At 36.2% G+C, this 23,365-nt stretch overlaps 2 protein-coding genes across 4 annotated transcripts in view; one reads left to right on the plus strand and one right to left on the minus strand.

Annotated features, from left to right (window-relative positions):
• Positions 1 to 23,365, plus strand: part of LOC117415679 (WD repeat- and FYVE domain-containing protein 4-like) — a 68,674-nt gene that overhangs the window by 26,207 nt on the left and 19,102 nt on the right. For all 3 annotated transcript variants that reach the window (XR_004663622.2, XR_009329044.1, XM_034026318.3), the window contains exons 32-47: positions 40 to 201; positions 1,179 to 1,370; positions 1,508 to 1,634; positions 2,016 to 2,173; positions 2,455 to 2,693; positions 4,194 to 4,315; positions 4,425 to 4,616; positions 4,927 to 5,066; positions 9,592 to 9,669; positions 9,885 to 10,091; positions 10,238 to 10,325; positions 11,299 to 11,465; positions 14,172 to 14,320; positions 14,847 to 14,967; positions 15,184 to 15,269; positions 15,362 to 15,424. Coding sequence is in view for 1 of the 3 variants with exons in the window: in XM_034026318.3 (XP_033882209.3) it covers positions 40 to 201; positions 1,179 to 1,370; positions 1,508 to 1,634; positions 2,016 to 2,173; positions 2,455 to 2,693; positions 4,194 to 4,315; positions 4,425 to 4,616; positions 4,927 to 5,066; positions 9,592 to 9,669; positions 9,885 to 10,091; positions 10,238 to 10,325; positions 11,299 to 11,465; positions 14,172 to 14,320; positions 14,847 to 14,967; positions 15,184 to 15,269; positions 15,362 to 15,424 (2,291 nt within the window). In the remaining 2 variants the exon portion in view is untranslated. The remainder of the gene's footprint in view (positions 1 to 39; positions 202 to 1,178; positions 1,371 to 1,507; positions 1,635 to 2,015; positions 2,174 to 2,454; positions 2,694 to 4,193; positions 4,316 to 4,424; positions 4,617 to 4,926; positions 5,067 to 9,591; positions 9,670 to 9,884; positions 10,092 to 10,237; positions 10,326 to 11,298; positions 11,466 to 14,171; positions 14,321 to 14,846; positions 14,968 to 15,183; positions 15,270 to 15,361; positions 15,425 to 23,365) is intronic.
• LOC117415678 (leucine-rich repeat-containing protein 18-like) lies at positions 15,758 to 22,177 on the minus strand. The gene is made up of 2 exons (XM_034026317.2): positions 21,864 to 22,177; positions 15,758 to 17,593 (listed from the first exon to the last, which is right to left on the minus strand). Exon 2 carries the CDS (start codon positions 17,587 to 17,589, stop codon positions 16,822 to 16,824), a length of 768 nt encoding a protein of 255 aa, XP_033882208.2. The 5' UTR covers positions 17,590 to 17,593; positions 21,864 to 22,177; the 3' UTR covers positions 15,758 to 16,821.

Below are 23,365 nucleotides of genomic sequence, written 5' to 3' on the forward strand. Positions count from 1 at the left end.
TGTAATAATATTTTTCCTATGGTGTGTTTGTCTGTTAAGCCCACAACAGGTACAGAGGACTGTTGGGAAATAAACTACCCTGGCAGTGTCATGCAGTTTTTTTGCTTGGTCCACAACATCTCCCCAAGAGAGCCTCTTTGGTCTTCTCCAGGATTTCTCCATGCTTTGGCTGACACTATCTTTCCATCAGGTTCTCAAGTGGTAAGTATACAGTGCTGCCTTCCTTCTGTTCTTGTGATCCTTGGAACATTTTTTCAGTCCATTAATAGCAAGCCTGTTATAACAAATGGCTTGTTTTCAAGTTGCTGTAAAGTAAAATAAAGTGAGTAAATAAATTAGGGCTATAAGTGCTGAGGCAGGCAAGTTTGCATTTATACCATGTCAGGGATAGTGTTCCTGAGGGAATGAGATCTCTTCATACTCTATCAGTTGGAAGATTAAAAAAATTTCCTACATGCGACAACTATTTTGACTAAATAATCAGTGGCCCACTGAGGTAACTATGCATACCATGTATTGTTTCCCCCCTAATGTTGTATTTAAATAGACACTGCAATATGACTTATTATTTATTAATTGTTTCAATTGATAAAAACACATACCAAACATTTATTGAATGTGCCTGTTTATTTATTTATTTATTTTTAATGCTGAATGGGCTCTCTGACTTTAAAGCTTTATTAAAGAGCTTACTCTTTTTAATACAGCTTTATATTCAGCGAGCCCATTTAGCTTGAAATACCATTTAAATGGCTTTTTAACATTCCCCTTACTTGATGGTCTTGTGGGTGGTACTGGCTTATAATTGTGTTAACTCGAAAGCTATTTTAATTTTTTTTTATCAAAATCTGCCTTTGCCTGGTTTTGAGCTTAACTGGAGAATCCTAAGTGCCTGAACTGAACAGCCTTCCTCATTCCATTAAAATCACATTACAGTGGGACCTTTCAAATCTACATAGCTGGGGCTCGCTGGAATGCAATAACTCAGTATTGGAGAAACGGAACCCACAGCCATTTAGAATTGCAAAGATGAGAGAAATTATAAGTGAAAAACATAAAAGCAATTAAAATGACATTTGAAGATGCTAGTTCTTTAATAGAAACAGATTTAAACAGTACTGTGATACAATGCGTACATGTAGGTATATTCTTATTAATATGTGCTTGTCATCCTATAGACCTATCTTGCAGCGTCCTCACAGGACAGTTCAGTGCTTTCTGAAGCCAGTTGCATTCAGGAGGCAGTACCGCTACAGTTTACCAACCCAGCCAGGAAACAGGTGTGTGATTTCATGCGCATTCTGTTGATGGACAGTCTTATAAACATCCCAGCCAAGAAACATCTGCACCCGTTTGAACTCCTTCTAGAGGTAAATATTTTTCTACCTCTTTATTTTTGGAAAACTGTACCTGTTTAGATTTTTGAATGATGATTTAAATGACCTGGAGATATTTTTTGACAAATAGACAGTAACTTTTTAAATGTTATTTTTTTTTTTTAATTTAGTTTTCCCCAGAAAAGGCGACACATGATCAAAGACAGAGTTTTCAGACAGAGTTGCTTGAATTCTTGATGGACATCATGCAGATGACATGTCTAGAAGAAGGAAAATCTACTCATTTGGCAAGAGATGGTACAGTAACTTGATTCTTTGCATTCTTCAGATAACTCTGGAGCAGAAGTTATTTAAATGTAGCACATTTCTTAAAAGCCCTGTGATGGACTGGCGTTCCGTCCAGGGTGTAGTCTCGCCTTGCGCCCTGTGTATGCCGGGTTAGGCTCCGGCTCACTGCGACACTGTAAAGGAGTAAGCTTTTAATGATAATGGATAGATGGACATTTCTTAAAAGACGGCCCAGTTAATCACAGATGACCTATTCTAACCCATGGAATCATGATATTACCAAACAGCCGTCATTCTAAGTACCATATTATAACGGTACAAGTTGTTAATTATATTCCAATAATAAGCATACTCATATTCTCAGTTCATTAGCTTCTTTTATTTTCACAGATCATAAAATCTCTAACAGCACCCAAGACGGAAAGATTGCCATATTAGTTGGAAATGTAGCTTTCTTCAGTAAGAAGCTTGTTGAGAAGCTATACACTGGCATGTTTGTTGTGGAGTCCGAGAAAATTCTGCTTTTCATTACGGAGCAGATTGTTGTGGTAAGTGATTACTCTCTATTATAAATGTACCATTTGTCTACAAACCCGTGTAATTTTTTATATGATATTTAATTAACGTCCTCACTCAGGGACGCTGGAACTAGGGGTGCCGGGCGTGCGGCAGCCCCTGGCTTTGCATGGCTTCCATTATATACAGGGGTTATGGTTTTGTTCAATGGCTTTCAGCACCCGGACTTTAAAAATTGTTCCAGTGCCACTGTTCTCACTATTCTCCTTTTTTCACATGTTATTCTGTGTTTGTGGCTATGCTTTTTTCTCAGGTACTGGAGAAAGCCTATTCCCAGCGGGAGCAGATTGTAAGCATCCTCTATAACAGTTTAAATAGAGCTATACTCTACTTTCTGTCAAGACCGCGACAGTCTTTGGCTGAACAGCAGACCCTTGCCAGATCCTTGAAAGTTCTGCAGGACCAGTGGGACATCATCTTTGTAACCTACAACTCCAATGTGAACTTTATTACCTGTCTCATGCACTGTCTCGTTCAAATTAAGTCTGGAAGGTAAGCAGTTACGAATAGCTTGGTCTTTTACATACATTTGTTTAGTTCATACAGATTTGTGTACACTACTCAGCAACATGTCTTGTTTCAGCATAGTGTATTTAAATTGATTTATATCAGTATTTACTTGAGAAAATTGATAACAATTCTCACTTTTATTTTACTACAAATAATATTATAAGGAATGCCAATCATTAAAATTAGTAAATTAGTAAAATCTTAAATCCTGATTTTGTCAGGACTAAAGTTGACGGGATTAAACCACCTCTCCTGTGTTACAGACAACCCCCTGAGAAATTAATTTAGTATGAACATGGCAATTTCACAACACTACTGTGCCTCTGCTTTTTCAGAACCTGATGATTATCTCAAACTCAGATATCATGTGGCGATTTAATCTAATCCGACTAGGGCATGTCAGTGTCACAGAGGACTTTTGACAAGTATTTCCGGGGGCGGACACATTGGAATGCAGATTAAAAGATTAATTTATAAACCTCTGAGTTCATTGTTAGGTTCATGCACTGTCTTGTTCACAATACCACAAGTGACTGATTTCACAACAAAACAATGGAAGAGAAGTGTCACTCAGTGGAGTTGAGTGTATGTGTTTTGTTTTCAGTGTTACTGAAAAAAAGTAACTTATTACTTGTTACTCATGTCTTCAGAAAAATAAACTAATTATAATGTCCTTATTACTTATTACTAAAAAAAGTAGCGAGCTGTAGTGCTCATTATATTACTCGTTATATTTCTTTCTTGTCTTGTCCTGCGAAACAGTTGTTGACTATTGCTTACTATTTAATTGTATGTCTGGTAATTTATTTATTAAACAGGTGTCAAACAGGTTTTTTAAATGTTTATAGTATAACAAACAACTCTTAATAATTTACTGGATATAGCAAATAGTAAATTGTAATCATTACAATACATATGACTTTGCACAAGTCATAAAGAGTGAAAATTAAAAAAAAAAAAAAAACTTAAGTTACATAAAGGCTTTTTATAAGAGATAGCAAGTGTTATAGTTGGGGGAAAAAACTGACATAATGTATATAAAACATTGTGTTAGATAAATTACTTAATGTAATAGATGCACAAGTATTTGTGTAGCTACATATTATACATCAATTATACTGTGGTATTTTTCATATACTTGCAATTTGAGTTGTTCAAAGATTACATTCAGTTAAGCTATTTTAAATGTTTTGTTTATAAATCTAAATAGTCGAACGTGTTATATTACCTTGTTATTGACAAAAATAATACTATTACAGTAACACATTACTTACGGTAACACGTTACCTCAACTCTGTTTGTTTTAAACACTTCCAAGTGGGCTTAAGACTGGTTCCATATCCCTGAAAAAAAATCTATACAGTATGTGCCTTTAGAACACTCTCAGACTTTACTCAGGATAGAAGGGTTATATGGATCATAATGCAATAACATGAATATAAGTTTTTGCTGTTTTAAGAAAAGTTTGTAAATGCATTTCAGCTGTCCTGATGGCTTTGGATTGAAAGGACTCAAGAAGCACCCCAAGGGAATTTGGTATCACTTTTTGCCAAAGAAGAATATTCAGACAAATTGGAAACATGAACTACCTAATGCATTAGATGGTAATTTGTCATTTTAAAATGTTTTGGAGGTATCAGTACATGATATGAATCATTTTAGAAAAAAAATCTTTTCTATCTGTGTAACCTCTTCCACAATTTTTGTTTTTAGTTCAATCAGAACTTCTGAAGTTAGTGGAAACTACATGGAGTAAATTAATGTCCGAGAGAAGGCGCACTCTAGAAGATACCTACAAGATTGATCTGTTAGTAAAGCAGGGGAATTCAGACAGTGGCATGAATATTTCTGAAATTACCCCTCTTTGGGAAGAAACAGCAAGTAAAGCTTGGCAGCAGTTTATAGGTTTGTGCTATTTTTATTTATATGCTGTATTGTGTAGCATTAGAAAAAGAAAAGTTGAATTACCAAAGACTTTCATGTATCTGCAAACTAACCTAACTTGCTTCGTGGAGAGACACACATGATTCAGAGACCTAAAGGCTGTGTTACATTTATGAAGATAAAACTTGAATCCCATTTTGCACATGTTTACTGTTACTGTAAAATACACATTTCACTTCCTAACATTTGTATTGGTTGTAGCTTCGTGAAATGCATCCGTTTGTTGTGTGGACTTACTTTTAAAGTGTGTTTTATGTACTTTTTATCTCAGCTTCTCGAATGAAGAAATTAGCTAAAGTCATGGCAGTGCATAGCCAGCAAGGGAAACCCTATCCCATAAGCAGCTCCCTTGCAACAGCAATGCGGACAGCACACAAGAGGTTTGTTAAGGACACAGAGTGCACTGTTGAGGTGAGGCCAGATTGTATTTTATAATGTGAAATATTAACAAATGCAGCTAGTTACACACAGTTCTACCAAGCTAGGGTTTTTTTTTTGTGTATTTTTTAAATTTTTTTTAATGAAACTGGTTGACTACAAGCGCACATTTATTATGAATGCCACTGTTTCAATCAAGCAAATAATGTAGCCATTTCATTGACGCTGCTTTAAAAGAAACTTTCAAGATTGTGTGTTTTCAGAAAATCACTGTTTGTCAGTTGCCTCTTAATTTATTTTTTTTTCCCTGAGAGGCTTGTAATGCAAGTTCATTTTCCCCCAGATGCAGGGGTTATTACCAAAGTGAAAACTCATTCACAGGTACACATGTAGGCTGTGACGTCATACCACAGAGTATGGGCAAATCGCCCTGGGGTCTGTTTCATTATTTTTTTTTAATTAATTTTGATTATTACAGCTGATTACACCTCAGTGAGCAAAGTAATTGATATTTGTTAATTTATCCCAAGGAACATTTTGTAGAACATGCTTTTTTCTGTTGAAGGTTAAAGACTCTCTTTTTATTGTTTTGTTTTTTTTTCCCCATAAATGTCCCCACATCATTAGTTCCTCCAGTGGAAACGTTGCCATCTGGAAAAGAAAGCACAGAGATATTATTCAGGCACGAGTGCATGAAATTGGGGTTTCTGCAACTGCTGTCTCTGTGTGGTGACAAAAGGAGGCTGTAATTATAAAAGTCCCAATCTGTTGAAAACATTATTCATTTTGTGTTATTCCTTATCATATTGTGCAGTGACAGCCTATCAACGCCTTTGATAAATTGTCCCTCTTTGAGACACAAGTGGAATTTGCATCTTGTTGGAGTTGTGCTCAAACAGAACATTTAAAAAGAAATCTCAAAGATATACAAAACTTACGGATTAAGGCACATTTATGCCAAATATCCTTATTTTCTACTTTACTTGATTCAAAGGCTCTTATTATAGATTATTGATGTTCTCAAATACTAAAAGTGTTACAAAGGGGTTGTGGTTTTGACCATTTTCATTCTTATGCTGCAAGTTTCATGATATATAAAGACTGACCAGTTCATCACTACAGCGGGTTGGAGGGAGCTGTCAGACTCATTATTTATTTGCCCTACTGTTCAGTACATTCATAGTACGATCTTGGTGGTCTTCACAATATTAAGAAAAACACCCATTTGAATAATAATATTAATAATGAACACTTATAACATGAGGATAATGCACTTGTCCCATGCCATGACACGTGGATGCTTTACCACCCACAGAAAGTGTCCCTGTAGTTCTTCTAGTGTAAACCTTGAAGCATTTTTTATTCTGATACCGAATGTATCATTTGCATAATATTAGGAAGATAATTAACATCACTAATTATCAAATTAAGTTCATTAAGCATTCACCAACAGCACACAGTTGACATTATGTTGTATTGTCAACAAAGTACTGATTTCTTAGGAAGTAATTGAAATGTAAATTAGCATGATGTTAATTGCAGGGATGATGTTATTGAATATTTCATTAAATGCTTATAGTGACAATTTCCTTTTTATTTAATACAGGACTTTATTAATGGTAAATATCATAAATGAGTGTTTTTAATAATGAGCAGGGTTGCTTGGTAGCTAACACAAGTGGTTTGAGGCACAGTGTAGCAGGTATAAAGTTACTCATGGAATGTTTTTATAGCAGTACAGACTGAGTAGGGTTTATACCATATTACCATGTTTTGTAGATAAAGGTCAAATGTAATATTAAAGTTAATAATTTATGGTTCCATGTAAATATTATGCAGGGTCAGATTACAATATGTAAATACAGTACTTCACATTTATAGAATGTAATGTGAGGGGAGGTTTTTTTTGTTTGTTTTCTGTTTTTTAACAAGCAATAGCGGATTACTTTGATTTATTACTTCTGGTCTAGTGACTGTAAATACTTGCAAGACTTAACTCTCACTTTATTTAAATAACGTGTTTCTAAATATTCTTCTAAGGTAGAGTTGTGTTTGAGAATGAGGAGAGATTTTATGAATAACAATCTGTAATACCTATGGTTTAGGATTAGGGTTTTTTTCTTCAAGGATTCGCCTGCAATCTTTATGCAATTTACAGTATCTTGCAAACAAATGTTAAACTTCTAAATTTAAAAGTTTGTGTTTTATCATTTTTTTTTATGAGAATGAAAGGGGTCAGGAAGTGTAGAAGTGTAGAAAGCAGAAAGCAGGTGTCAGAGATGACAGTGCAATTTTATTCTCACACACTATAAATACTGAACACAATGCTGGTAATCAACAAGCCAAAAGGTTGCCACCATGGAGGCTAACAGAGAAGACACAGCTTCTGCACAATTAGTGGGGTCTGCCCTGGGCAGCAGTGTGCAGACACTCCAATTAAAGCTTCCTTTTGCTCATAAACTATACTTCCACCATTCTCTTCCCCCAGCCTTTGTTTTGTGGCTGTGAGGTGTTCTCTCTGTTTCTCTCTTGCTATTTCTCACTGTGTGCCTGTGCAGGTCTAATAAGGGCCAATTACTGTTCAGTGTGTTCATCACAACTACAGTACAGAGAGGCTGTGGACGTAATTGTTTCAAAAACAAACACAAGTTTACATTGACAAACTGGGTAGACCCTGAATGTGATATATATATATATATACACACACATTCCTTGTACAGGTATCATCTACCTCCAGTATTAGAGAATGCTACTTGTTTTGGACATAAATATACACAGTTGTTTTGCAGTTTTCCATTCTTTTCCCTATACATTAATTGTAGTTTGCCATGTTTTTGAATACACTTTACCATACACCTCTGACTGTTCACTATGCTTTATTATACTTTGCTTATGCTTTTCTTATGGTACATCTTTGTATTTATTGATAGGGATTATCAATCTCTACAGTGCTACCTGCTACTGTATATTCAAAAACTGGTCAAATTCATGCTTTGACTCCAGAGAGCACTGTAGAAAATGACCACCACATACTTTTCTTTGCATTTCAAAATAAGTTAAAAAAGCATGTTTTTAATAGTTCACTTCACACTAGCATCTGTCTACACAAATGTTAAATAGGAGGTAAATTGCAAAGTGGCTTTCCCTGAAGTAGACACAATGTGCTTTCTAGGTCAGCCTTTATAGCCGTTTCATGTGGATTGCAGACTAGTTTTGTGAGGACACCACTGTGATCATTGGCTTAACGATCCTTTAAGCAAACAAAATATAACCCCATTTCCAGTGTAGTTCAGGAGCTTCCTGCCGGGTAATGCCAATCAGTGTAATATATCAGCAGGGCATCAGCCCTGGCGAGCAGCCAAAAGCCATCTAGCACTGTGTAGATATTATAGTTTAACTTAATTATAGCACACTGAAAACAATTGGATTTGGATCCACAGTGATTTGCCCAGTAACTGCAATTTAAATTTAATGCAAACAAATGGATAGTTGGTTATTATATAAACAATACAAATAATTCTTAGGAGAATCAAAAAAGAATTTGCACTTTCTTTATGAGCAATGGGCTCTTTTGTGAAGATAATTTTCTTCTTTTTTTAAAAAATTGTTTCTTCCTATCTGTAACCTTGGCTTGGTTTACATGCAAAAGTAGAAATAAGTCTCACCTTTTTTCCATGTATTTTGGTAATACCTTTTTAGAAAGTTGTGCTCCAAACGAGATCTTCAGTGCTGGAATGTACCCACCCTTTTTAGCCATCTCATTGTTTGGCCACGCATTTGAAATGTGAGAAATGTGCCTGATATGTCCATGCTGTGTTATATGTTAGTCATATGATACTGGAGAGAGAACTTTAAATGTCATATAAACCAAACTATTGGTAAAGTTTTAAAACAAACAGGACCAGGCAATAAAAATGTACTATAGTTGCAATCATGTTTCAGGTGTACAGTAGCTACAATTAAACAACAGCAAATACTGTACCGCTGCACACAATCTAGAGGTATTCATGATCTTTTTCTCATTAAATGCAAACTACTGTAAACCATTCTGTTTTATTTTTAATTTCTCTTCAATGCTGAAAACAACAACAAAAAAAACTCAATAAAATGTAATCTAATCTTTTTATGTGGATCCCAGATGACATGTGCATGGGTACATTGGCAGCAATGAAACATCAAAACTACTGTACTAACTGACAAAAAAAATATTCAGCTGAATACATTTGAATATGTATTATGAGTAACAGTAGGACCAACCTTAATTGTTGGGTGTCTTTTTAATTAACAAGAAGAATTCTTCAGGGCACTGACTACAGCATACTGGAGCTTAGAAGCTTGAATTATTATGTTGCAAAGAACGTGATTTTTGTATTAAATGAAGAAAAATATGTATTGTTACAATTAAAAAAAAAAAATGTGAACTGTGTTTTCTACAGTATGTACTGCACCCTATCTATGCATATGGTGTTGTTAACGGATTGTTTCTGAGGTACTTTAATAGTCAGGAGGGAAAAGATTTTCTTTTGTGAGTTGTAATATGTAGTTTAAATTCTTTTAGGCATTTCTGACATGTATGGATGCGCACAGAAAGACTGGCCAGGAAATGTTTGCAGCAATTTATAAAAATCACATTCAGGTAATGTGACATGCTACTTTTTAATTGAGAAATCTCAGATCGGTCTGTAAAACAAGAAGTAATTAGTACATATAAATAGTATATATATATATATATATATCTATATATATATATATATATATATATATAATTTGGTATCAATCTTTAACGTAATCGCATGGGGATATACCAGTATACATAATTCAAATGTACAGTGTTTGGCTTACTATCCATAGATGCTTCATTGCGAAAATAACAGGACTTCCAAACAGTGGGTGAAGATAGAGGAACAACTTCTTCAGGAAAGGGGATTATTTGGTCCAGAAAAAGGCGTCTTCCTCCCGTTGGGGTGGAGTCAGGATCCCGCAGAGGGGCCTGCTCGCATGAGGAAGAAAATGAGACGAAACAACCCAAGTGACAAAAAGAAGGAGGCGGGAAGAGAGGTGACGTTCCGTGTTTTGAACTGAAATGATTTTCGTTTATATTCTAAATGGCAAATCTCAATTTAATGACATGAATAATGTACTTGAATTGCACATGCCTACAGGTAACAGTGATTTTGCTTCTGACATGCTGCTTTTTTCTATAGTACCAAGCAACCTGCAAAGGATTGTACTTCAAGTTTAATCCTGTTGAAGAGATTCGAGGGATGATCGAGGGCAGTGGATTAAATGCAGGTAAATAATGTTATCTTTCTTAATGCCTTAACAGATTATTCAAATATGTTTTGCTTATAATGTGTTGTTTGCTAATACTAATAGCACAGTGGACCGATTCAGTTTTCAATATGCTTTTGAAGACTCAAAGAAGCTGTCATTTACAGTGTGTGTGTGTGTGTGTACATTCTTCTTCAATTCCACAGAGGGAGGCTTACAGGTACAGTGCATGTTTGTGCAGCACACTCACGTGAATCAAAGACTACAAAGCTAATAATGGTCAATTTCATGTCATAAAAAGACAGAGGTCTGAACTGAATTACATTTGATTTCTCCTTAATAGCTATATGTAACAGGAAAGTGTCACGAATGAGACTCAGCGGCTTGGAAGCTGCAGTTTAAGTGCTGGGTGCACATGTTTAATCAACAAGAATATAGCAGGAACAAACAAACAGGCAAAGTGGCCAAAATAAAATGTTTAAGCAAAACACTACTGTATTCAGCTTCACTGACCAATACACAGAGTATCCACAGCACAGCACAGCACAGTTCAACACAGGTTACACTCACCTCCACACCAACCAGTAACAAAGGATTTTTCCTTCCTTATATCCCATGTGGCTGGAGCCTAATTAACCATCAATCATTCAATTAAGGCTCCAGCCACATTCTTAAATGTATTCTGGCAGGGAGGATTAACCCCCTCCCTGCCAACCCTATAGATATACCACACACACTCACACACACACACATGCACACACTATTTACATGTAGGGCTTTCGCCCTGCCACGCTGTACTTTATAATGGCAATGACACTGCCAGCATGTTGATGTAATCCAGTCCAGGAAACCTTACAAAGACTTTACATGATAGCCAATGTCCTTTTCATGCAACTGCAGCTAACCCAGTTTACAACTGAGCAGAAACAGATTGACGCATTGGTGGATTGATGTTCTCCATGAAGCTTTCCATTACTAACTGTTTACATTCTAGAAGCAAATGATGTGGATGTGCTGGGGAAAGAAGTGGATGAAAACGGACTTGACTGCAACAAGCTAACCTTTTTCCCTTCCTTGAATGAAACCTTCCATTCTGATGACTTCTCTGAGCAATGTGTGGAAACACAAGTCATTCTTCAGGAGATGTCAGAGGCGGAAAAGGTAAGCAGTGTGGTCTGTGTGGAAGATACTTCATATCACCATTCCTTTCATTCAACTGCATTTACACTGTGCTTATTGGCTATCAGCAGTCACACACCAAACACATACCTGCAGTAAATGTTGTTGTTTTTTGCGAAAGTAAAAAACTGACTTGATGAACAGCAAGATTATATTTTTAAGGCTGTTCTGTGTTGGTTCTTTATTTTATCATCTGAAATACCAGCTGATGTTTTTTTTTTTTTCTCTCATAGAACCAACTTTCAACTTTCACCAAAATGTGTCAGTAAAAAACTGTAGACAGGATTGGTTTTTCCAGACGAGCTTAAAGTCTACTGTAAATATAAATGTTTATACATTTCTAGAACTGTATTTTATTACACCAAACAGCAGGCCTAAGGCCTGATAATCTTTTATGATTAATACAAATATATAATTTTATAGCATTTAGCAATGTCAGATTTTATCTTGCAGTATTATGGAGGGGTATTTTTAAAACTGCGAAACATCTTTACAATCTGCAACCTGTTGTACCACTTGTATGATTGTGCAAATGTGGCATAAGCACTGTATTATTAATAACAATGGGGGGTGATGTCAGCTGTCTTGTATTCATGTAGAGTTTTTCGGTCCTGCTGTGTTGTCTGTCATATAAATAATTCCCTTCATGCTTATTAATGTAGGATCGCAGTTCAAGCTGTTTTGTACAACACTTGATATTTCTGAAAAGAAATACATATAAATATGACAACCTGCAAATATTAATATATTCTTGCAGAATGTCTGATTACCTTGTCAAGTATATTAATCTTAGAACCAAAATACTGTTGTTAAATTCCACATAGTGTATTACCGTATAGGGCAGCACAGTGGTGCAGTGGTTAACGGTGCTGCCTCACAGCTCCAGGGTCCTGGGTTTGATTCCTGCCTCAGGGGTCTGTCTGTGTGGAGTTTGCATGTTCCCCCCGTGTTCGCTTGGGTTTTCTCCGGGTACTCCAGTTTCCTCCCACAGTCCAAAGACATGCTGGCTAGGTGGATTAGCCTCTCTAAATTACTCCGTAGTTGCCCTGAGATGGACTGGCGTCCCGTCCAGGGTGTAGTCCCACCTTGCGCCCTGTGTCTCCCGGGTTAGGCTCCGGCTCACCGCAACCCTCTATAGGATTAAGCGGTTACAGATAATGGATGGATATTACCGCATATACAGTATATTTCTCAACCATTTAAGAGATCCACTAAACAAGCTGCTGTGTGAAATGAAGTAATCAAATACATAGATTTTGTTCCAGATTGTGATTCTAGTGAATTATGATTAATTGAAGTATTCCTTGAATTAAGATTGATAGAGAGACCAGAGCAAAACCATGGTAACCCATCAGCCTATACCAAATGTTTGGTTGACCAGACCGACATATACATATGTGTGGCTGCCCAAGTTTAAAAAGAAAATGTGTTTTTGCATATGTTTAAAAACAAGGATATACAACAAAGTATCTTTTGGGAATCAGTGCATCCAAAGCCACTATTCAATTATCACTTCTCTATTGTGTGCATGTCATTGATTAATTCTTGTAATAAACACCAAGGTCTTTTTTACTGTGGCCTCGAAGTGTTTACTGAAAGGGAAGGTTTATTTGATTTGTATTAATTGCAAACGGCTGCCTGTATGCTGGTACCCCATATGGTTTGGGTATTTCAGTCCTGTGGGGTTTAAGCTAGGCTGATGATAGATGAAGGCACAGGTGCAGGTTTGTTCTTTTGAAATGAATAGGAACAATACAATTAGCCATGCATGGGGCATCAGTGTGGAGTAGTGGTTAGGGCTCTGGACTCTTGACCGGAGGGTTGTGGGTTCAATCCCTGGTGGGTGACACTGCTGCTGTACCCTTGAGCAAGGTATTTTACCTAGATTGCTCCAGTAAAAACCCAACTGTATAAATGGGTAATTGTATGTAAAAATAATGTGATATCTTGTAACAATTGTAAGTCGCCCTGGATAAGGGCGTCTGCTAAGAAATAAATAATAATAATAATAATAATTCTTGTTGTTGTGTGTGTAAATACCCTTTTGCCTCCTGTCTAGTTGACCCAGTCAGTTCATTTTTTAGAGTTTATTATTGTTCACATTGTATGCAGAATAATGTAACCAAATGTTTATTGTGGAATATGCCTTAAAAAACATAGAGTTGTGAACTCTCTACTTGTAGCCCAGTAAAAAATGTGGGTTAATTACATGGTCGTTAAACAGAACTGCTTATTATGATACTAGTTAAAATGTTGCAGGAAAATGGTGGACTGTTGATCCTTTTCCTGATTTTAGCTAGGCGAATTTTCAAAAGACTTTTTGTGATCAATAATATTGTCCCATAAGAATGAGGAGGGTAAGAACCTGTAGTGAGAATCGTGTCAGTGTAAACTATCCTGTGTATCAGGGGACTGTTATACAGCTGCCACTGTGACCTTGGGGTTATCCAAGGTCACAGGATTTGTGTACAGGATTTTGGATAAGCAGCACAGTAACACATTTCAACAGATGTTTTGCTATCTGCATTTCTAAAACTTATATTAAAAAAAAACAACTTTGTATGTAAAATGATTTTCTTCAGACGTACAGCCAACATGTTTGTGTTCCTTTACTGTATTTTAATAGCTTTTCATTTACTTTTTAAATTATGAACAATATACATATATATATATCTTTCTTCTGTTTAGGTCAGCATGAAGTTATCTGTGGTAATTGTTAAAGGACATGTCATATCAGAAGGCGTTCTGCTATTTGGAAAAGCTGATTTCTACATCTGTGAAAATTTTACAATGTCTGAATCAAGAGATGTTTATTGTAAAAAACACCAACCTTCCAGGTAATATTACAGTTGTATTATTGTTAAAAAAAAACAACAAAAAAAAAACAATGCTGAGTGCCAGAGCAACAAAACAAAACAAAACAAAACAAAAAAACCTAAAAACTTAATTTGTCCTAAAATATGTTATTTTCATGAACGATGCAAAAACACTGATTTATTTATTGACTGCTGCACACAAACACTGTGTCAATGAGCATGTTACTGTGGAACATTTACTTATTTGTTTATTTATATATATATTTTTAACTTGTATATGTATTTGCTTCAACACAAAAATATGTATCTAGTTTGTAGGAAAATAAAAGACAGTTTATATTATTTTCAATAGACTTTAAATACATTTGAGAGGGGGAGGGGGGGCAGTTGTTGCTTTGTGCCTCCTATGGGCTAGTATCACCACTGTTTCAGAGCTTCTAACCTTTTTATTTCTGGAAAAAAAATTAACTGGGGTTTCCTATTGGTCTGAAAACAGATGTAGATTGAAGTACAGTGTTTTAAAAATAAAGGCCCCTTCCTGTTTCAGAATTACAGATTCCTTCATTTGCAACATGTTTAGCAAGGAGAAACCTGGAGAGAATCCTACTTGCTCCAGGTATCCTTATGAGGAAGTTCAAGAAGCGCATTACATGCGTTTCCTCCTTCAGGTAAGGCCGAGTATCAATAGGAAATTGTATTTGTGGTGGAGAACTAGTTGAAACATTTCTTACTCATTTCCCATCATTCATTTTGCATTGCTGTTTTGATGATCTACTGCATGCGTGTGAAATGTACTGTAAATTAACACCTAGCTATTATCTTGTTACTTAATTGAAAATCTAAGTTGAATACTTATGTATTGTCTTCTTTTTTTAACATTGTAGGACACTGCACTTGAAATATTTATGAAATGTGGAGAATCCAAGTTTCTAGTTTTTCAGAACAAAGATCAAATCAAAGCTTTTAACAGGTGAAGTCAGAGAGCACTAAAATAGTTTCCATTGTCAATTTCTGTTGTCCATGTCTTGAATAGTGAGATTGATTTTCTCCTTTTACTTTTAGGTTTTGCTCTTCTGTACCATCATTAAAAGGGAAAGGGGTCACGGAAGCCATTATTAATATGCGGTAAGAGCCACAAGAATTCGAGCACCATTACAAGTACTTCAAATAGCAACAGGACTGTTTGATAATTGGCTGCAGGGTACAGTTAGCACCATCTTGTATCTCAATGTCCAACTTCAAATAACTAATCCTGCAGTTTATTATTTTTTTTTTAAACTGATGCACTCTTTGCATCTGAGCGAAAATGTGCATCAAAAAACTAAAAAAAAAACTAGAAAAAGCTCTCTATGTTGAGTATGCAATCAGTGATATTAATGAATTATCTGATATTGATGACTAATTAGTAGATTTGCACCATTTGGTAAGTGTAGTTATGAAAATAAAATATGATCCATATGAATTTTCAATTAATCAGCTTTTAATTATCCTTTTTTCTTTATAAATTATATTAAAAACAAATTGGCACAGCAACAATAAACTTAGGGCCATCTTTTGAAGCAACAAGAAGGGCAAATTGTCTGAATATATTTGTACTAGTTATATACTGTTAGAATTTATATTCCTTTTAATAAAACCTCCTTTGTCTTTACCTTGCCTCAAAACAGGGTATTTTGTACAAAAAAAGAAAAACAGAAACTTATATAATCTTTTTAAAACAAGTATGTTGCAATAATTATCATTTTTAAATGTTCAGTTTTATTTCTTTAAATCACATGATTTTTAGAATTCTTTGCCCCATCTTCACACACGCATTCCCATATCCAAGTCTCATCTTCACACACGCATTCCCATATCCAAGTCTCATCTTCACACACGCATTCCCATATCCAAGTCTCATCTTCACACACGCATTCCCATATCCAAGTCTCATCTTCACACACGCATTCCCATATCCAAGTCTCATCTTCACACACGCATTCCCATATCCAAGTCTCATCTTCACACACACATTCCCATATCCAAGTCTCATCTTCACACACGCATTCCCATATCCAAGTCTCATCTTCACACACGCATTCCCATATTCAAGTCTCATCTTCACACACGCATTCCCATATCCAAGTCTCATCTTCACACACGCATTCCCATATCCAAGTCTCATCTTCACACACGCATTCCCATATCCAAGTCTCATCTTCACACACGCATTCCCATATCCAAGTCTCATCTTCTCATATTTGTTTACATGGCCTGTGATTTCCAGTTCTAAAATTAAAGGCAATTTATGTGCTGCTGTCAAAAGACCCAGTGAGGTCTGAGCACTGTCATATTTCTATTTGTATAATATGTGGTGTAATACCGGATAATAGTGAACCTGGATTTCCACTTGGGGGAATAGCCTTTGTCATTTACCAAGGGAATAGCAAATTGCCAACAGTGGGGAAATATGCCTCAATATGTCTGTGTTTAATGAATGCATATTGTTAGTCTAGTATTGAGAGGAGCTGGGTTGGATTTTTTCACCTCCACTCTTCTTGGGTTTCCTGTGCTGTGGAATTCGGGGTAAGGAGACCTTGGAAAGTCAGCTTCCTTGCAGAAGGGGCAAAGTGCTTCAGTTTGTTTAACTTATCTCTTTCTTCTTTGCACTTCTTGAGGCAGGGCTTGCACAGGCTATCTTCATTGACTAGATACAGACACTCTAAACGCTGGATGGTGTCTCTGTCCTCTTCACCTCTAGTCTGAAGGAACGGGTTCCGTTTCACATTTACCTTCATGAGCTTGGGAAGATTAGCAATGTTTTCAGGCAGGCCAGTCAGGTGGTTGTCAAACAGGCCCAGTTCCTGCAGCTCCTTCAGAGCAGCAAGAGTTGATGGGAGGCATTCAAAACCATTCATTCCAAGGTTGAGATGGCGCAATTTCTTCAGCTTGCCTAACTGCAGTGGAAGAGAAGCTGCTGTGAGTTTGTTGTTGCAGAGGTTAAGGTAACAGAGGTTTTCAAGTTGCCCAATGGTCTCAGGAAGTGTTTCTATCTGGTTGCTGTGGAAATCCAGCCAACGTAGATTCTTAAAATCTTCAATGTAGTCCGGAATCTTCTGTAACATGTTTCTGCTGAGATCAAGCTCATCTACGTCTGCCAGTTTTAGAATACATTTGGGGAAGGCTGCAATGCCCATGTTGCTAAGGTCGAGTCTACGCTTGCCATCAGCTGTCATTCTTAATGAGTTTTTGGCTAATTTAAGGGTAATCTTTTTCCCTGTAGGTCCTGCTTTTTTCTTTCCTTTGCCCATTTTCCTGTAAAAAAAGAGAAGTTGCTTACAGTCCCACCACACTGTAGGATGATTTGTGACAGTTGTTAGGTGTGTACGAAAAATATGTAAAATACAATAAAAACACATAAATAAATAAGTGTGGTGCACAATTTACCATGCTTCTAAATATGACTGTTAAACTGCAGTAAACTTTGATCAGGGGCTTTGTATTACTTTATTGAAGTCATTATGAATTCTGCTGTATGTTTGTACATCTATCTATCTATCTGTCTATCTATCTATCTATCTATCTAGAGAGAGAGAGATGCATGTCTGTAGGCAGTCTGAAGGAAAGCCTATACTCTTGGGAATAAAAAAGAAAAGAGCCTACAGTCATGCTCATTCACCCGAATACCTATTTCCCTAATTAAGTTTAATAAACAACACAATAGGTAGTGAAGTAATTAATGTATTTTGAAAGTGAGCAGAAACTAACATGGGTTACAGCTGATTGATCTCTAGCTCCTTTCACGCTATAGACTTCAAAGCATGAAGTAAAATCAGGGCTGTGATAAATGATTGTTTAGGAAGTGATATGGGTTTCTGTACTACACACCTCCCCATTAAAATGGCTTCATTATAAGCCCTTCAGGCCCTTTGGCTACTCATTAATCATATTCAGGAGTATGAAAGGGAGCTCAAAAGAAGCTAATGTAGTTTAGCTAATTTCTATTATCTGGAATACAAAACAATTTATAAATACACCCGCATGGAATTGTTCAATACACATTTTGTTTTAAGATAATATATATATATATATATATATATATATATATATATATATATATATATATATATATATATATATATATATAAGCGCAACATATCTTGTACAATAAGAAACACCCCACACTCAACGTATTAACTTATTGACTTCCACAGTAATATAAGGAAAAACATAGAAAAGTAAATGTCCATGCAAGTATAATATTTTCGAAAGCTTGAGGACTTTTGCCAATACACCACATTTGTAATTTCTATAACAGCAGCTGGATCAGCAGCTCTCAAGACATACATCAAAATGTAAATGTGAAATAGCTACATAAGGTATGGGCCCCTCCACTTTAGATAGGGGTCTACCTAAATTGCGATTTTGCGGAAATCTGGAAATTGAGGGTCACCGCGAAATTCACCTCTTTTAGGGGCCAATGCATACCGAACAAGTACAGAGAGGGAAAAAAAAGAAACCTAGTTTAAATGAACTACTGCACAACGCAAGCGACGCTTTTTTTCATTCATTCGTCATAAAGTGTGCGTTGCACTTAGGCAAAAAAAAAAAAAAAAAAAGTCCTTAGACAAATAACATTTACAGAAAAAATACTCCAAAGCGGTTAACGTTCTTGTTTACTATTCACATGACAACGAAGTTTTAATCAGCCTATCAGTGCGTCTGTATTCGCTTTTCTGTGACCTGTATGTACAGTAGGGGGTGGGACAATGTCAGTGCTGCATTGTTTTGATTTAGGTTGCTAAAATCTAGTTTTCAGCTTTGGAGGTAAAATACCAGAAATGGACGACAAAGCAAAATAAAGCAAAAAAAAGCAAAGTATATTTTGGCTGATGATTGTGTCAAGATATTTCCCAAAGAAACTGTACATGCGTCTTTGGAGAAAATATGATCGATCGCTATTTAGCTTCAGAATCACACTCTAAACGAAAGGCTACTACAGAGGCTGCTCAACTAAAATAAACAGCTTTCAGAAAACAAACTGGAAAGTCAGCGCAGACAAAAAGTATTTCTGTCGGTTGTAGCCAAGTTAAATCAGTACTACAGGTATGATCTAGCACAACCACCTCGCTTCAACAACCTGCTGCTTACATTTTAAACACAGTTAGAATTTTAGATCCGAATAGGCATGTTTTATTTGTTTTGACTCGGTACTAATAAAATAAATTGGGTAACCGAGTTTTGGGACTGTTTCTAATCGATTTCCACATCTGTATAACTTGGCAAAGCTTTGCCTTACACTACCAACCAATTCAGTGGATGCAGAACATGCAGTCTGAATGTATGGGCAAGTCCATACTTGACAGAGAATGTCGGCAACAACTGCTGGGCAGTGTTGCCAAGTCCCACAAGAAACAAAAGCGGCACTGCCTTTCAAAACAAGCCCAAAATATGCCTAACCCATTTCCCTACAATTTACACGTGAAATGGCGATGCGCGTGCACGTTTGGGAGAATTACTCGTGTAAATCAGGTCTGTGGCCGAAAAAAAACAGGCAAAGAGAAGGATAGGGTAAATCTCATTTACTCGTGTAAATGACGAAACACACAGGAAAATCCATGCCCAGTTTCGCATTGAAACCCGCAATTCATGTGTAAATGTGAATGAGCTTGTTTACCCTTAAGTGACACACTATAAATATTGCAAGGGAGCAGGTCAGTTGTTACTGTGAATTCCAAAATGGCAGAAAGTAAGTGACTGATAGGCGGTTTTATGTTTAGCAGTGGTGTAGTTCACCTTAATGATAATGCAGGCTGCTTTTTTTTATTATTGTTTTTTGCTGTGTCTGGTCTGTCATGTTGTATATCTCTTGTGGGTTTACAGCTCTGTATAAAACCACTTACCATGAACTGCGTTATGCCCTTGTTATAGTATTAATAGAGAGAATACCCTTGCTATAAAAACTACGCTAAAGTTAAACATGAAGAACAAGTGAGCTCCTTAAATGTCTAACTGAATTAATTCCCGTCCTTTTTTTGATCCCAGCTATGTCCAAAGAAAACACGTGTCTGCCCTCCATGTTATTAAATATAGTTGGTGAACTGGATGTCATGAGCCAGCTCGATCGCCCAAAACAGCGCAACAACATTTATACCAACAAGTTGTTGATGCCCTCTCAGAACTGACCAAATAAAATTGCAATTGAACTTATTGATTGTGTTTTATTTGTTTGCATCATTAATATTTAACACAAAAGTAAATCCAACACAACTTAAAAGAAAGGAGAGAATCTCTGACAGCACGAGCCTCCTCAGATCGCTGCTGTCCAATTGAAACTGGCGGCTGAGGTAACCTTATAATAAGCGGGATTGGGCTTGTTTTTTTGAGAGTCGCTGCCCACTACCCATATTGTCCCATGGCGTCCGGACGGGTAGGGTTTCTAAGCCAGGGTAGTATACGCAGCATCACCTGCGATCCCCTATATGCTGTATTGCCTGAATGAAAGGGATATATATATAACGTCTCTGCTGGTTTTCAGCCATGGTGATCTGCAAAATACCTGTTTGTCAGTTTTATTTTATACCTCCAGGTTCATTTTTAATTAATGAGTCATTAGATAAATTAGTTGAAACAGTATTCACTACTAACATGAAACCCCACTAATGACATTTGGGCAAGAGCAGTAAAACACATTATTAACCAACCAGACATGAGGTATTTTGCTTTATTACAGCAGCTTAGATTCACTCGTGTACCAGTTCTCTGTGCATGGAAACCACATTTTCACAAAATTTCACTGGTAATCTTCAAAAATAGCACGAGTACTTTATGCATAGCTAATTTACATATCAACCCCCACCTTTCCCATTCATTTGCATGACATCGGGTGAAAAGCCCGGTTTACTCGAGTAAAATAAACTGAGCGAATGGAAACCCAAAAAAGCATTTTACACGAGACATTTTTCTCGAGCAAATGTCTCGAGCTAAAAAAAAACACGCATGGAAACTCCACCATTGATAATGATCAGTTTAAGACAACTACTGTACGCAGTCATACTCTGACACCTCTAGGGGAGATGCGTTCTCCATGATGACTTTTTAGTTATGACTAGGTCTAGTTATGATCTGCTATAGTATCATTTTCTGATCTGTTTTTCTGTTGCCATGTTACAAGCCAAGCACTCTTTCTGATTGTAATGCTGATTTAAGTTGCTTGTTGTCTCGGCAACTTAAAAATAATACATGTTAAAACATTTTACATTTAAATACGTGTTTGTAAACCTATCATAAAGTCTTCACACTTTAGGTATCTGAATGCCTTGCTAATTGGCAGTTAACTGAACATAGTTGAAATTGCCACCAAAACAGTATATATTTCAATTATGGATATAATGTCATTAAGCAGTGGTTTTAATTGCAATTTGGTTGTTTTATAGTTTAGTCTTAACTGGATCCATTTTATAACTTGAGAGGTTTACTTGTTTTGTGCAAATTGAAAGTTTAAACTCTGCTAAGTAAGAAAATACACTTTTCTTATTAAAACAAAAACACAAGGAAAGTAACAATAATAGTTTCAGTTTCTTACCAGCATTTGTTTCAGTGAACTCTATAGCTGAATTAATGAGAGGAAACCTCTCAGTCTCCCAAGTTAAAAGTATGGAATGTGCTCCCCGGGCCTGGCTGTCATTGTGCCGGATTCTTCCATCTCTGACTCGGTGAATTATAAATAAGGCTTTCTACAGGCTTTGTAAATAAAAACCAGGAGGCTACAGTAACATGGGATGATTTACTGCAGGCTCTTCATATATTTATCAGTAATTAAAATGAAGGATTAAAATACTAACTATAGCATCGACCTCCCAGCAGATTGTCAACAACAAAAGCAAGCCCAGTTTTCCTTTTGCTCTCTTCCTTGTTTAACTTGGTTGCTAAGAAACAGAAATCTGTGGTCCCTGGAGATCATTTGTATGTCAGTGGCGTACTTGTAAAAACAATAAAAAAAAAGGTTTGGAGTAACAAATTTACTTCTATGTGTGTGTTTGTTTGCTAGCCTTTTTAAACAATATTGTAAACACATAAATCAGAGATCCTAAAAAAGGTTTTAATTTCCATTGTGTGTTCCCCTGTATTTTTTTTTTTTTTAATACAATGACAATGACAGTGCAAATGATTGCCTGTTGTTTCAATTGTGAACAAAATACAACTTACTGTGCCCTGATTCATGTAATATTGTTTTAGCAGGTTACTGGGCCATTTTACTGGGTTTTGCTATAAACATTAGCACAAACAAGAATCTGGTGAAAAGCATGGCACAGAATCCAAACAGAATCAAACCTTATTTTGATAAATGAATGGCTTTCCAGAAAAAAAAAATTGAATCCAGAATTGACCCATAATTTAAATACAGCCACTTAGATCATTTGTATACCAAGATTATGAAAATCTAACTCCCCACAGTGCTTGTGGTTCTCTAATTTAGTGTATTGCTGTCTTTAAACATAGGTCAAAAGCAGGGAGGGTCTTATTTAGTGATGTAATGAACATCAATATTTAGATCAATTGAATAGGCCCCATTAACTCACAAAGACTGCAAAAAGAATGTATTTGAAATGCAAAACAGAATTCATATTTGGTGTGGGAGCACCACACCCATAGACAAAAACACACACACACACAAACAAGAAAAGGCAAGGGAAGTCCATGGTTGGTCTTTTAAAAATGTTACCTTGCTGTATGTGTTATTATGTACATTCTGGTGTGGTGGTTAGGAAGGAAAACACTTCTCCATTGATACTGCTGTTTAAACATTAAGCTAAGGACTGATACTTAATTGAGGGACAACAAACTCAACATGCTGAAACTTGTGCAGATGAAGGAAATTCAAGTTCTGGTTTTAGGTTTCACTGGAGAAGGTGTAACTGTAAGGCCAGTAACATTATCTTTAAGAACACTCAGTCTGGGCACAGGGACCCATTACTCTGTGTTTAAGTGTCTTGTTGGAGGGAGTTCTTTACCCTGGATTGAGGGTTGTCTTGCATGCATATAAATTAGTTAAAATCACTTCCTCTTGAGTTGGTGTTTTTTAAC

This window comes from Acipenser ruthenus, chromosome 7, assembly GCF_902713425.1.
Source record: "Acipenser ruthenus chromosome 7, fAciRut3.2 maternal haplotype, whole genome shotgun sequence".
NCBI lineage: Eukaryota > Metazoa > Chordata > Actinopteri > Acipenseriformes > Acipenseridae > Acipenser > Acipenser ruthenus.